The sequence below is a fragment of the Vanellus vanellus genome, assembly GCF_965231255.1.
Source record: "Vanellus vanellus genome assembly, chromosome: 1".
Lineage (NCBI taxonomy): Eukaryota > Metazoa > Chordata > Aves > Charadriiformes > Charadriidae > Vanellus > Vanellus vanellus.
In genome coordinates, this window is record NC_138905.1 from 135,242,390 (window position 1) to 135,255,369 (window position 12,980).

At 36.7% G+C, this 12,980-nt stretch overlaps 1 protein-coding gene across 1 annotated transcript in view; it reads left to right on the forward strand.

Moving 5' to 3' along the window:
* MAP3K15 (mitogen-activated protein kinase kinase kinase 15) overlaps positions 1-12,980 on the forward strand; it is a gene marked incomplete at its 5' end in the record, with an annotated part of 95,071 nt that overhangs the window by 68,234 nt on the left and 13,857 nt on the right. Inside the window, 6 exons of the mRNA XM_082495511.1 lie at positions 992-1,087; positions 2,504-2,591; positions 6,395-6,528; positions 7,141-7,268; positions 8,985-9,115; positions 9,464-9,569. Of these exons, the coding sequence (XP_082351637.1) occupies positions 992-1,087; positions 2,504-2,591; positions 6,395-6,528; positions 7,141-7,268; positions 8,985-9,115; positions 9,464-9,569 (683 nt within the window). The remainder of the gene's footprint in view (positions 1-991; positions 1,088-2,503; positions 2,592-6,394; positions 6,529-7,140; positions 7,269-8,984; positions 9,116-9,463; positions 9,570-12,980) is intronic.

Genomic DNA, 12,980 nt, shown 5'->3' on the forward strand with positions numbered 1-12,980 from the left:
AGCAAGTTGGTCTTGTAACATTCTGCAACTTTACTATACTCTACTGTCATGTATGCTGAACAGAGGCTAAGCAAAATCTGAGAGTTCGACTAGTCAGAAGAGGCAAGAATCTAATAAATTTTATTAATTTAAGGCACCTTAACAAGCATAACAATTTGGCATTTATGTAGAATAATACAGAAAAGCAAGTGTTTGGAATAACAAATTAATTGCTAGATTTACTTTCATATTGCTATTATGTTTTATGGCCTCTTCACTTTAGGGACATGGTTTAGGAGTGATTTTGGCAGTGTCAGGTTGATGGTTGGACTCAATGATCTTAAAGGTCCCTTCCAACCTTGATGATTCTATGATTCTTCTCGCTTCAGTGCGTTTAGATTGGATATATATGACACTGGCAAGATATAATATGCAACAAATAATCCCTTTGTTGGAATTATTGCTGCACTTTTGAATATTGGTCATCCTGAAATTTGTTTATCAGTATTAAGTTCATAAAAAGTGTATACTGTGAAGGATCTGCTACACTGTAGGTATTTGGCAGTTCAATTTTACTGTAGGAGTAACAGAATTAGAAAAAACAGAAGTACCTGTCAAGCTTAAAAGAAAGGCTTTCCTGATAGCTAGATTAGTGTCAGAGCAATTAATTTGCCATAGAGGTGTCATCAAATACCAAGAATTTTGACAGAACTGTGTAAAAGTGGAAGGGAAGGTGAACAACAAACAAACTTGAAAACACTTCAGATAAACAAGTATTTTACCATAGTAAGCAGTAGCTTAATCATTTATCAAATTGGAGATAGGATTATAGGATATATAAACTCAAAACTTCGAGCTGTAAGGAAAATAAATATAATGGCATACTGCCTCTCTGAGGTAATCAACTGTGAAAAAAGTGTTTGCTAAGTGTTTGTAATTAAAAAAAACCCAACTCTTTGTTCTATTTCTTCTAATAGTTACATCCAAAATAATCTTAATGTGAATTTTACAGCATTTCCAAGTTTGATGAACGATGTTGTTTTCTTTATGTCCATGACAACTCTGACGACTTTCAAATCTACTTTTCTACAGAAAACCAATGTAGTAGGTGAGTTTGGTTTGTGTATCGCATGCGAGATCTATATCCTAAATAGAATTGGTTTAGTAAAAATTGAAAGCTGATATTTTTGCTTGATAAATTATTTATTTCTTCACTTCTGTTTTCTTGATGAAGAAGCAATGAGCTAAACTCAGTGGTATTTAAGGTGATGAGAGCAATGTCCCATTACACTTGTTGGCTGGTTCTGATCCATTTACCTTCAAGGCATTAGATCTGAGAAAAGGCTTAAGTAGCTTATTCTAATTTATAACTATTATCTTCTATTTCCGTGTCTTGGCCATGTCATGTAAGGTATTATATTGGTTCAGATTCCCTTGTGTACCTGTTCCTTTTCATTTAAGTAAGAGCAACTAGATGTAATAGAAATTTCTAGCTTGTATTGTGTCACAGATATCTGTTACTGTTTGTGCCTGTATTCAAATATTTTCTGATTATCTGTTGTCTCTAAAGAGTAAGCATGCTAACTGAATTTCAGGCCTAAATCTTTACAAACCAAATTCTTCCTGGAGACCAATATTTGACATATAAACCTTCTGAATGAAGTTGGAGTGGTTTGTTAATACACTTAATATTTGGGGTTGGATGGTATATTTATTTTTCTTGCAATAATTATTATTTATGTATTACATGGAATAAACTCAGAATAAAGAAAATTATTAGCTTTGCAGAGTTCCATTTGTCATGTAATTTGGAAAAAAGTGGATGGTTCAGGCAGGGATCTACAGGAAAAGATGGTCTTGTACTTAAGGATCTCTGTCCCAGAGAACTACATGACATTAGTTAAAACCCTCTCTTTCAAAACATGTTACTACTTTTATGTTCTTCGCTTTCTGGATGCTTGAGTAGAAGCCATAAAATCTGATTTTCAGAAATACTGAGTAATCACACTTGCAACCAAAGTCCATAGCAGCATTTAAATTAAACTGAAGGTAACAGAATTCTTACTACTACACAGAAGAAGAACCACCCAATATGATGTCGCAAATTTAGCACTACTGAATTGAACAACTGAAAAGCAATACTTCATTTTTTAATATCTCAACTTTTTCTGTAATTACATTTGTAGAAACAAGGCCATCCTGAGCACTTTCCATCAGTGTACAGCAAAAATATTTGGGTTGGATCTACCATGGTTTCACTATGCAATTACAATAACAAGCAAGTATTGGGTTCTGCTACATCAAATAAAATAATTTTATAAATAATTAGGCTTTTCAGTGTGTGTTTGGTGTTCTTCCTCATTTAAATGGGATAAATATGGAGAAAGTAAGTAATGAAAGAAACCTCTGAACACGCTAGTGATTTTATTAGCTTGAAAGTAAAGCCCACCTTGCAAAGAATCTGTTTAATCTCCTTCCAAAAGAATATTTTTCTTTGATCCTGTGCTGTTTATTGCTTTTTTAGATTCTGTGGGTTGGTGAAAGAAATTTTGTCTGATGCAGTTGGCAGTACCCTGGAACTAGAAGGAGAAATAGACGGAGACACATTGGAGGTATGTCAAGGATAAAAGATCCAAGAACTCTGAAACTTGTTCTCCATCTTCCCTGCACTTTCATATCAGTATGCTAGAAAGATAATAAATACCATTTAAACTCCTTATTTGTATATGAAATTTCAACTCTTACATAACTATTTGTACACAAGAGTTGCATTCATTTGAAAAAACTCATTTTTAATGAAGTGAGATTCTTACTACTGTAAACTGTATAAATCCCTAAAGAAGGTTGTTACTGATCTTGGATTTATGTTGCAAACAATCTATAGATGAGAATCAGCTGATAGCAGCTGGCTTAAGTAGATAAAAAAATTAAGATACTAAATAAATTCTAGGAAAAAGCTATTTAGCAAAGGGACTTCAGTTTTTCTAGCTGGTACCTGATACTATTACTACTCCAGGTAATTTCACTTCATGGGCTTTTTCTGTCACAGAGATTTGCAGATATTTAGGATCAGATTAATCCATTGTGCTTTTTACTTATCTGAAACTTTACTGAAACTTCCGTGTTAGGGACCTAGTAGCTGTAGGCTTTCTTTATAATCAGTACAAAGGGGGGGGGGAAAAACCCGCAACCTTGGAAAGGGTTATTCACATTTTGAGAGGGCTCAGGTTAGGGTAGGTGAATCCATGTCTTCATAAGACATACTGCTACATAGCAAACATATCCTACATATCCTGTAGGTACATATCCTGTGCTTCTGTTTATTTGTTTTTAAATCTGAAAAGCCATCATAAAAATTAGGTTGTAACTTTTATTCATGGGCAAGCAGAGTCAGGCAATCCAATTAATAAATGTAAAATTCCTACTGTGGTTTGTTTGAGCTGGGTATCTTTCTTACAGTGTCTTATTCCAGCAATTCTCTTAGGTTTACGATTCAGAGCAGCTCTGTATGATAGTGAACCTTTTGTAGTATCTGAGGCTTCAGGAGAGGATTAAGAAGTAGAAGACCCTCTACTGTACTGTTGAATTTAATTGCATGTGGTGTGGAAGATGAGTTTTTGCACTGAAGTTTGTGCATAGTGGCTACGGAATTCTCTCCTCAAGTGAAAAGGACAAGATGCACATCTATTAAGCCCAGCTTAATATGTACATCTGTGGCGTTGGCATGGGGCCAAGGCTCTGCCTTGGAAAAGACAAGGTATTATCTATAGCTGCAGAGTTTACATTGCATACTTATGGACTTAGCTAACAGCAGGGCGATCCCCAAACAACACAGTCTATTCAACTGTATAATAGTCTTTCAGAGGAAGTGAGCTCACTGTGGCTTGAACCTTTTAAAAACTGAACTGGAAAAAGCACTTGAGAATGCACAGCAGGAAACAATCCTGCATGAATCAATGACGTAGGGAGAAATGACTACAGAAATTAATTTTAAGCTATATCATTCTACATATCTTGAAGTTTTCGCAATTATCACCTTGTACTCACTGTCTTAGTTCAGGATATTAAAACAGAAATCAAGACACAGAAGGGGAGGATTAATTTGCTTAGCTTATAAATGAGCTCAGACACTTAATGTTCTTCTGCAGCCTGAGATCTTGCATTTAAGAAGAGACAGCATGGAAAATGCAGCTTTGTATGGTCTCGATGGGCTTGACAAGCACAGAGAAAGCAGAAGATCTTACCATTAATAAAACAACTGTTCATGTTTTGAGAAGAGGAAGAAATAACCTTGAGCATAGTTTGGGGGAAGAAAATCTGATTTCTGATAGAATTCTTGTGAGAATATTGTGCCAAGGGATTGTATATTTTGGATTGTGGTATTATTTGAAAGCAAACACAGTTATGTTCTACAACTAACAAGGATTTGGAAGGAGAGTGACTGTGGCAGTCCTTGCTACCTTAGGGTATTCACTTCTGGATATTGATATTGAAGAAGTTCCTATCGCCTTAAGAGTACCTGGTGTAACCCAAATAGGATAACCTAGAGATCAGACCCTGCCCTACCACTTTCATGCAGAAGGTCAGCTATGAACACTTGTTTACTCATACCTAATGATTGAATTGCACATCCAGTGGATCACACATTCAGACTTTTGGCAATCAGCAGTGATTTATTCAATCTTTACAGCCATTAGAAACAGAGGAGGCAAATGTAAAGTGGTATCAAGTATATATACGTCTATTAAACTGTCTACTAACTGGCATTGAACTATAAATCTCAACGATTTTCATGTACCATAGGGCCCAAACTACTGAACTTGGGGTTCTCCACAATAATTATAGAGTTGGCTTAGGACCAGTCTGTTGCAGATAGGGTTGCTGTCAATCTTAAATTCTGCAATGTGACTGCTGTCTTTTTTTCTGTGCAGTTTTATGTCATATGATAACTGTGAAAGCTGGATGTGCTCCTGCCAAAGAACCTGACAAGTTTTACATATGGCGTTTTGGGTCAGTTATGCCTATCATATAACAAGATTATATTATGAACTGTGAAGTGCTGAAACATGGAAAATGAAACGGTACTAAAGCTGTGCCAACTCAAGTTTAGTTCCACTGAGCAGAATATGCTGTTAGGATAAACGACAGACAGTTTTTCTTTGACACCTTTGATACAGCAGCGTGAAACTTGCCATCTTTGCTGAGGTGAAGGGTGGCGGGGGAGGGGGAATGTCAGTGACACATGGACATTGCCATACCAGAGCTGCAATACGAACTGGGAAGGCACTTCAAAGAAATAGATCTCAAGGCTGCATTCTGTATGAGAGAGTCTTATTGGATGAGGCAGAAGAAGTGGTAATTGACAGAAATGTCAATAGTCATGGCCATTGTGAAATGGTTTGGCGTTTTTTAATGGAGAATTCATATGAAGCCATAGAGAATACCCTGCAGTTTTCCCATATGAGACGTCCTCTTGGATCTGGGAAGATACTGGGTGAGGTCTGTGTCCTCCTGATGATATCTGAGGCTATGAAACTGTCCAGTTCCTTTCTTAACTCTTTGCAAGAGTGCATTTTCAATATCCTGTATGAGTGACCTGATTTGAATCAGGGGTGTGCTGCTTAACCCAACTTCCATAAGAAATTTGGTTTCATTTGGTGTCTGGGATTTACTTTGATTACTTTACTTTACTTTCGTTAAGCATCACTCACTTCACTTATGTTTATAGCAGGAGAGCTCCGTGATAAGACCACTATATGGGAAAAGACTATGAGGTGATGTAAATTAGAGCAGCTTTTCTGAAGTCAGTGAACCAGCAGTGACTTATTCAGCTGGAAATATGACCCAGCATGTTTCAGCAGCAGTGGAAACCACCAGTTCATATATTTAATCATCCTTGGAGAAGATGAGCTTTTTTTTTGCCTTTTGGAAAAGCTTATAATAAGCAGAATATGACAGAAATTAATTTTGCTATGGCTAAGCTCAAATGAGAGTTTAGGGTCTTAAAACAGTGTCCACCCACTGTAATGAGAATGTCACTTTTATCTATTTATTAAATCATTGGTTTTAAAATTATACGTTATGGTCCATACATTTATGTATTCTGAAGGCTCTGTCAGCAATTCTTAAGAGATGATACCTGAATGTGTTCTTTTTACAGCACCATTTCATTGAATTTGGTTTAATGCTGTGTTCCTGGTTTGGGTGAATGCATTTTGAAGTTGGTTAGGGAAGATTGTTTTGTAAAGGACATAACAGGGAAATTTTACAAGTTGTATAATCAGTCTGGTGGGTAACCTACCATGCTACGGCTGTACTTACTCAGTATAGTACATAACTTGTTGAAGCTCTCTGTAATGTCAAATGTTAGTGATAACAATTTCTCTGCTCTTTTGTTTATCTTTTCCGCTTGCAGTATGAATATGATTATGATGAGAATGGTGACAGGGTAGTTCTAGGGAAAGGTACTTATGGAATAGTTTATGCTGGAAGAGACCTTAGCAATCAGGTCCGAATAGCCATCAAAGAAATACCCGAGAGAGACAGCAGGTAAGACCTGGTTTATTGTTATATATACATTGCTAGTGAAACTGCAGTTGTTTGCTGAAAACTTGGCTCTTCTTAGCATGTATTTCTATCCGCTTAGCTTATAAAATCCTAGTATACAAAAATTCAACTACTCTTTCCTTTTAGTATTCAACAGTATCCTTTTGAGAATAAGGATTTCTTATTTTTTTTAAAAGATATGATATATATAATAAATAATACAGTTTGATAATCTATATGTCTATCATAAATTCTAGAATAAGACATATTTTGGGTTTGAAGTTGCAGTTGTATCTCATTTGTATTCTTTTTGGGGAGAGGGAAAAGCATAAAATGAGTTTCGGAGGCAAAACCAGTACTATGTAACAATACAGAAGAAAGGCATGTATAAATTTTTTGAGAGCATGTTTCTCCTTGAGGGTTCTTCTGAGATCTACCTCTGTACTTTTTTCGAATAGGCAGCCAGTCACACTGCATTTTGAAGGTCATGAACTGTATGTTTGCTGAGAATCGGATCAGTATCCTTAAAATCCATTCAGTTTGCAAACCAGCATTTAACCTTTTCCTGCATGATGAGATACTCCTTGATTCTTTTTTTTTTTTTTTTTTTAATAGATATTCTCAACCTCTTCATGAAGAGATAGCACTGCATAAATATTTAAAGCATCGGAACATTGTCCAGTATCTTGGATCTGTTTCAGAAGATGGATACATTAAGATTTTTATGGAGCAGGTGCCAGGAGGTTTGTATCATTCTGAGCTTAGTCCCTCAAAAGAAATAAAAGTTGTTGGTGAAAGCCAATAGATGTGCACTTAATATGTTTGTGCACTGTATGTAACCTTTCTATTGAGACGTTAACCACAGGTGGCATTCTTCTCATAGGAGAAATACATTTGAAGTGTACAGGTCCCAGTACCCTCTCCACTTTCTGTAATAATTACAAACCTAGAGAAAAGTCATTAACAATATTTGGTGTCAAATACTCATGTTATAAAATAGTGGAGTTAGAGCTGTATAGTTCATTTAGCCTGAGCATCTGAATGATGACTGAGTCTTTTAGGATAAATTTCTGTGTGCCCTAACACTGACTGAGCAATTAAGTATTATTTTGTGATGACTATATACAAAGCACTGCTATTTACTAGATAGGTTAGAGATAAAATTATATGCTTCCTTTGCTCATAATTTCCAGTTTTGCTCCTCTAACCTTCTCTACATTTTAAGATGTGAAGTCCCTCTATATCCTCTCTAGGTTATATTTCCATCTCCCTTTTGCTATTGGCTCTTCAGTGTCAAGTATGTGTCAGAATTAGTGTTAAATTCTTTTATGAATATAATTTGCAAAATAAAAGAAGAAATAAGAAAACCAGGTGGAAAACAATTCAGGTTTTCTAGGGAAAGTCCAGGCACAAACATTCAGGGGGTAATTAAATATATCTGGAGCATAGGAAAGTTCTTTATTTTTTCAATTCCCATGACCTTCGCACCCGAAAGCTGAGATGCTCTGACATGTATGATGCATGCAGATGTGATGAGTATATACCAACACTTCCACTTGTTTTCCTGCACTTGTTAAAAGTATCAGCTGGTGTTGTTTACATACCTTTTTTTTCCTGGTCATATGTGCACAGTCAAGTGTGCTGTGATTAGTTACTAATGTCAAGATATCATTGAACCAATTAACGTATTTTAAACTCTGCAGCCAGTCTTAAAAAGGAACCAGCTGCTCAGATGATGCAAGATTCTGTGAGGAAACTTCACTTTAGAAAGCTGTTGGTGGGCTGAAAATCCCTTTAGCTGGATGTGTCTGGCATTAAGTAGATCCACTGCACTTAGTTTATTATGAGCAGAAAAAGCAAAGCTGTCTATTTTGCTTCATGATTACAATATTTGCATTATTTAAAAAAAAAAAAAGATTAGATGTATTATGAGTAGTGGAAGTGTCCTACTCCAAACATCCGTTACTTGGTTTCTTTCAGGAATGAATTTTCCTCTGTCTCTGAATATTTCCAGAAGTTAATCCCATATTTGCAAGGAAAATAATTTTTCTTTTTTCTTCGCCCCTCCCCACCTCGAGTAAATCAGCTTCTATTTGTCTATGCACTTGATTCATGACGTATAGTGTATCTTTAGTCTTCATTTCATGAAGGGCTAAACGGTTGCTAATCCTAGTCTCAACAGTTGTTAGACTGAAGGTGAGGTAGATGCATTCAGCTCTGTCATAATGTTTATTCCTGTCATGGAGGTCGAAGCTGAGCTGGCAAGAAAGAAATAACCAGTCAAGAGCAGCAGCAAATTATTTGCTTTGAGGGATCTAGGAAGAATTTGGCTTCATTATAAGTACTGCATTTCTCTTGTATTAGGATATTGAACAAATGCTTAATCCAGATTTAAGTGTTTCATGTTAATTGTTAAGATTTTGCTATCTTGATACACTTTCTTCTCTTAACTCTTTTAGGCAGCCTCTCAGCTCTCCTAAGATCTAAGTGGGGCCCAATGAAAGAACCTACAATTAAATTTTACACCAAACAGATTCTGGAAGGCCTTAAATATCTCCATGAGAACCAGATTGTACACAGAGATATAAAGGTAAATTCTCCTGTAGTGTGTCTTATGTGATTTGTTTTTTATCTTCTTTACTTTAGTTAGTTTTACTCTAACCTGAAGTAGAATTTTTAATAGGATTTCATGGAAGCTTAAAACAAAAGGAAATAATAAAACAACCCTTTCTTCCTGGTGCTTCTGGAAAATTCCTTTGTAGACAGGTATATTACAAAGATAACTGCAAACTTAAAGGACTATTGAGACTGGGATCTGGAATCTGTACTCATCTGTCTCCCATCCCCACTCCCTCTCTGTCTCTGTCTCTGTCTCTGTCTCTGTCTCTGTCTCTGTCTCTCTCTCTCTCTCTCTCTCTGTGTGTCATCCAAACCACAGGGGGATAATGTTTTGGTGAACACCTATAGTGGCGTGGTAAAGATATCTGATTTTGGTACTTCCAAACGGCTAGCAGGAATCAATCCGTGCACCGAAACATTTACAGGTAAGACTAATTTAGTAGTGTTTATAAGGGGGTTGATAATAGGTTTAGAGTTAGAGCCAAGAGGCTTTTGTATTTGTGATGAAAACACAGTTAGGTCTCTGCTTTCAGGGGAGTGTGAATGGGAGTGTGATCACCATAAACACAGGCTTGCTATTTTTTTAAAAGTAATTTTCTTCCATTTTACTTTCTGTTTTTAAACTTCTTAAGTGTGGTGGGGTAATAGTTTTTCTTCTAAGTGTTTTTCATTAAGTAGCAATTGTTGCAATTATATCTGGAAACACTTGAATATAGCAACTTTTAAATTAATAATCTTGATATTAGTAACTCATGCCTGCACACTTTCTTGAAGTATGTCTAAAAATGCAGAAAGCCAAACACAAACTTATAAATACTTTCTGTTTTGAGGCATTAATTATAAAACCAAACCAACTAGTTAACTTGGTGTTATCAGCAGTAAAAAGAACAGTTTACATGAAAATACTAGGCTGATATGTTACAGAAAAGCTTTCATATACAACAAGGTAGTAGAAACTTGCAATATTCAGGGAAAACATGATTTGCTGAGTAACAACTGAAACTCCACAATGAAAAATGACTATATGGTCACATAATTACTCATTTCTTTTATCAGTGGAAATATAGGTAATATGATGTTTTCACTTGTTATATGGCTATATGTATAGGCCGTTATCACAAATCACAAGCCTCATACTGGCCTGCAGTCCTAAGTAAATAGACACAGACACGACAGTCCATTTAAGTGATAATCAAGGCTTCCTATTATCTGTGGTGGTGAGTCTGCAGTTCCTCCATCTTTCTTACAAAGGAAGCCATGAAAATAAAATTACTAAGGTTCTGAAATAACTTGTCTTTCTAAGCTTTTTAACTTATTATTAGCAGAACTTGTGAATTGGAAACTCGGCGTATGTTACGTAATGATCTGAACACAGCGTATGATGTCTGTATCAATATCTCATGAGATCAACATCTCGTCGGTTTGCAGGCATTTGAAACAAATCTATTTCCTGCAGACCAGTAAAGATTCTAGTTAGAATCAAATTAAGTTAGCAGTCCTTTAAAGAGAAGGAAAAAAAAAAATTATTTGTCCAGTTTGGAATCATAAATGCAGCATTTGAATGTCTTATTAAGAATGAAAAGCTACAAGAAACAATCTCTTCAGTTTATAGATGCTACCACAGATAGATACGTAAATGACAGTATGTCTGAACAGAGCTGGTTAAATGCTGGCTTCTGAAGCATCCCTTTAAGGAGTTTCACCATTTTTTTCAAACAAATCATTCAACAAATAATTTTCTCATGAATCATCTTGCTTGTGCAACTGGATGGATAGTTCTCAAATATCAAAGAATCATAGAATCATAGGGTTGGACGGGACCTCTGGAGATCATCTAGTCCAACCCCCCTGCCAGAACAGGGACACCTTAGAGCAGGTTGCACAGGAACGCGTCCAGGCGGGTTTTGAATGTCTCCAGAGATGGAGACTCCACCACCTCCCTGGGCAGCCTGTTCCAGTGCTTTAGCACCCTCAAGGTAAAGAAGTTCCTCCTCATGTTTAGGTGGAACTTCCTATACTCAAGTTTGTGCCCGTTACCTCTTGTCCTGTCACTGGGCACCACCGAAAAGAGCCGGGCCCCATCCTCCTGGCACCCATCCTTTAAGTATTTATAAGCATGGATCAGGTCCCCCCTCAACCGTCTTTTTTCCAGACTAAAGAGACCCAATTCCCTCAGTCTTTCTTCATAAGAGAGGCGTTCCAGTCCCCTAATCATCTTGGTAGCCCTATGCTGCACCCTCTCCAGCAGTTCCCTGTCCTTCTTGAACTGGGGAGCCCAGAACTGGACACAGTACTCCAGGTGCAACCTCACCAAGGCAGAGTAGAGGGGGAGGATGACCTCCCTTGACCTGCTGGCCACACTCTTCTTGATGCACTCCAGAATGCCATTGGCCTTCTTGGCCACAAGGGCACACTGCTGGCTCATGGTCATCCTGTTGTCCACCAGGACTCCCAGGTCTCTTTCTGCAGAGCTGTATGTATGTACAGGTCTCTTGCGGTATCTGGAAAAGAACGTTTTCCAGTTTTGCCTGCAATGTTTGCCCTTGCCATCTTTGTTAGACTGATTCAATACAGTTACACTCCATGGTAAAAAGATGCACTACTACGCGGTATGACGTATAGCTATACCGTGCTTCTCATTTTTACAGGATATTCTGAAAACTTTTAAGTATATAAAAGGGTTCCTAAGGTAAAATCTGAAGTCACAGAGGAAGAGCCTTTTGTGGCTTTTAAAGTCATTGTCCAAAATTTAATTTTGGCCCAGGAAGCCACTATTATGGCTGATTGCTGTTATGGCTGGAGCAGATACTAGAAGAAAATCATTGTGTCTTTGCCTGTGTTTTACATACTCCTTAGTGGCTTTTTAGCAACTGGTTGTTAATAGAGATGATATATGGAGGAATGGTATCTGAAGAAAAGTCACCATACTGTAATAAAAGAAGGTAAATCTTTCCTTGCGCCCTTCTTTGTTCTCTTGCTTGTTTGCAGCCCTGTTTGTGTCTCATGGATGTAATTTACCATGAGAATAAATATTTTACTTAAGTTCTCATTTTGGACGTAAAATCCGTAAACAGGTAGCTATAGTTCAAAGGGTCTTAAAAGGTCTCTAGGTCTCTTGCAATTTGTTTTGTTCCTTAACTCAGCACATAAGCTCTGTGGATTTTTAGTCATTATGTAATACAAGCACATGATTGAAGAATCAAACTTATAGTGGTTTAAACGTTATATCCCTCCATTCAAGACACACAACCTGAGGGCAAAGCTGTGGCTGGAACTTTTGTTCTGCAGCAGTCACATTTAATGAACATAGTAAAATCCAATCCATTTTATCTTCACCAGATGTCCTTTACTTAATAGTTCACAACTTTACCATAGTGTTATGTTATTGTATGCTTAAGAAGAAAATTAATTTAATTTAAAGATGTCATAACAGAGCTGGTAGGAATTCATGTGGAGAAAGTACTTAGCGTTTGGAACACTCAGAATATCTATAGGTTTCTGTTGTTGGTGTGGACTGCCTTCCTTTAAAGACCTGTTAGCTGTGTTAGTATATGATTGAATACAAGTGATTCCAACTTGACCATCTTTTATTTAATTTTTACTGGGTTTTTTTTGTTTATCAGTACTATAACTAATATTACAGTCAGATTGTCTACAGGTAAACATTAGAGATGTTCAGATTCATCTGTTAATAGCCAGCTGTAGGCTTAGACAGGATCTTATTTTGCCAACAGGTATAGCTTTAGTAGTTTCAATAAATTTTTTTTTCTTTTTTTTTGGCTAACCTTGGATGTCAGAAATCCCAAGGACATCCAAAAGACTTCTGGGATTTGCAG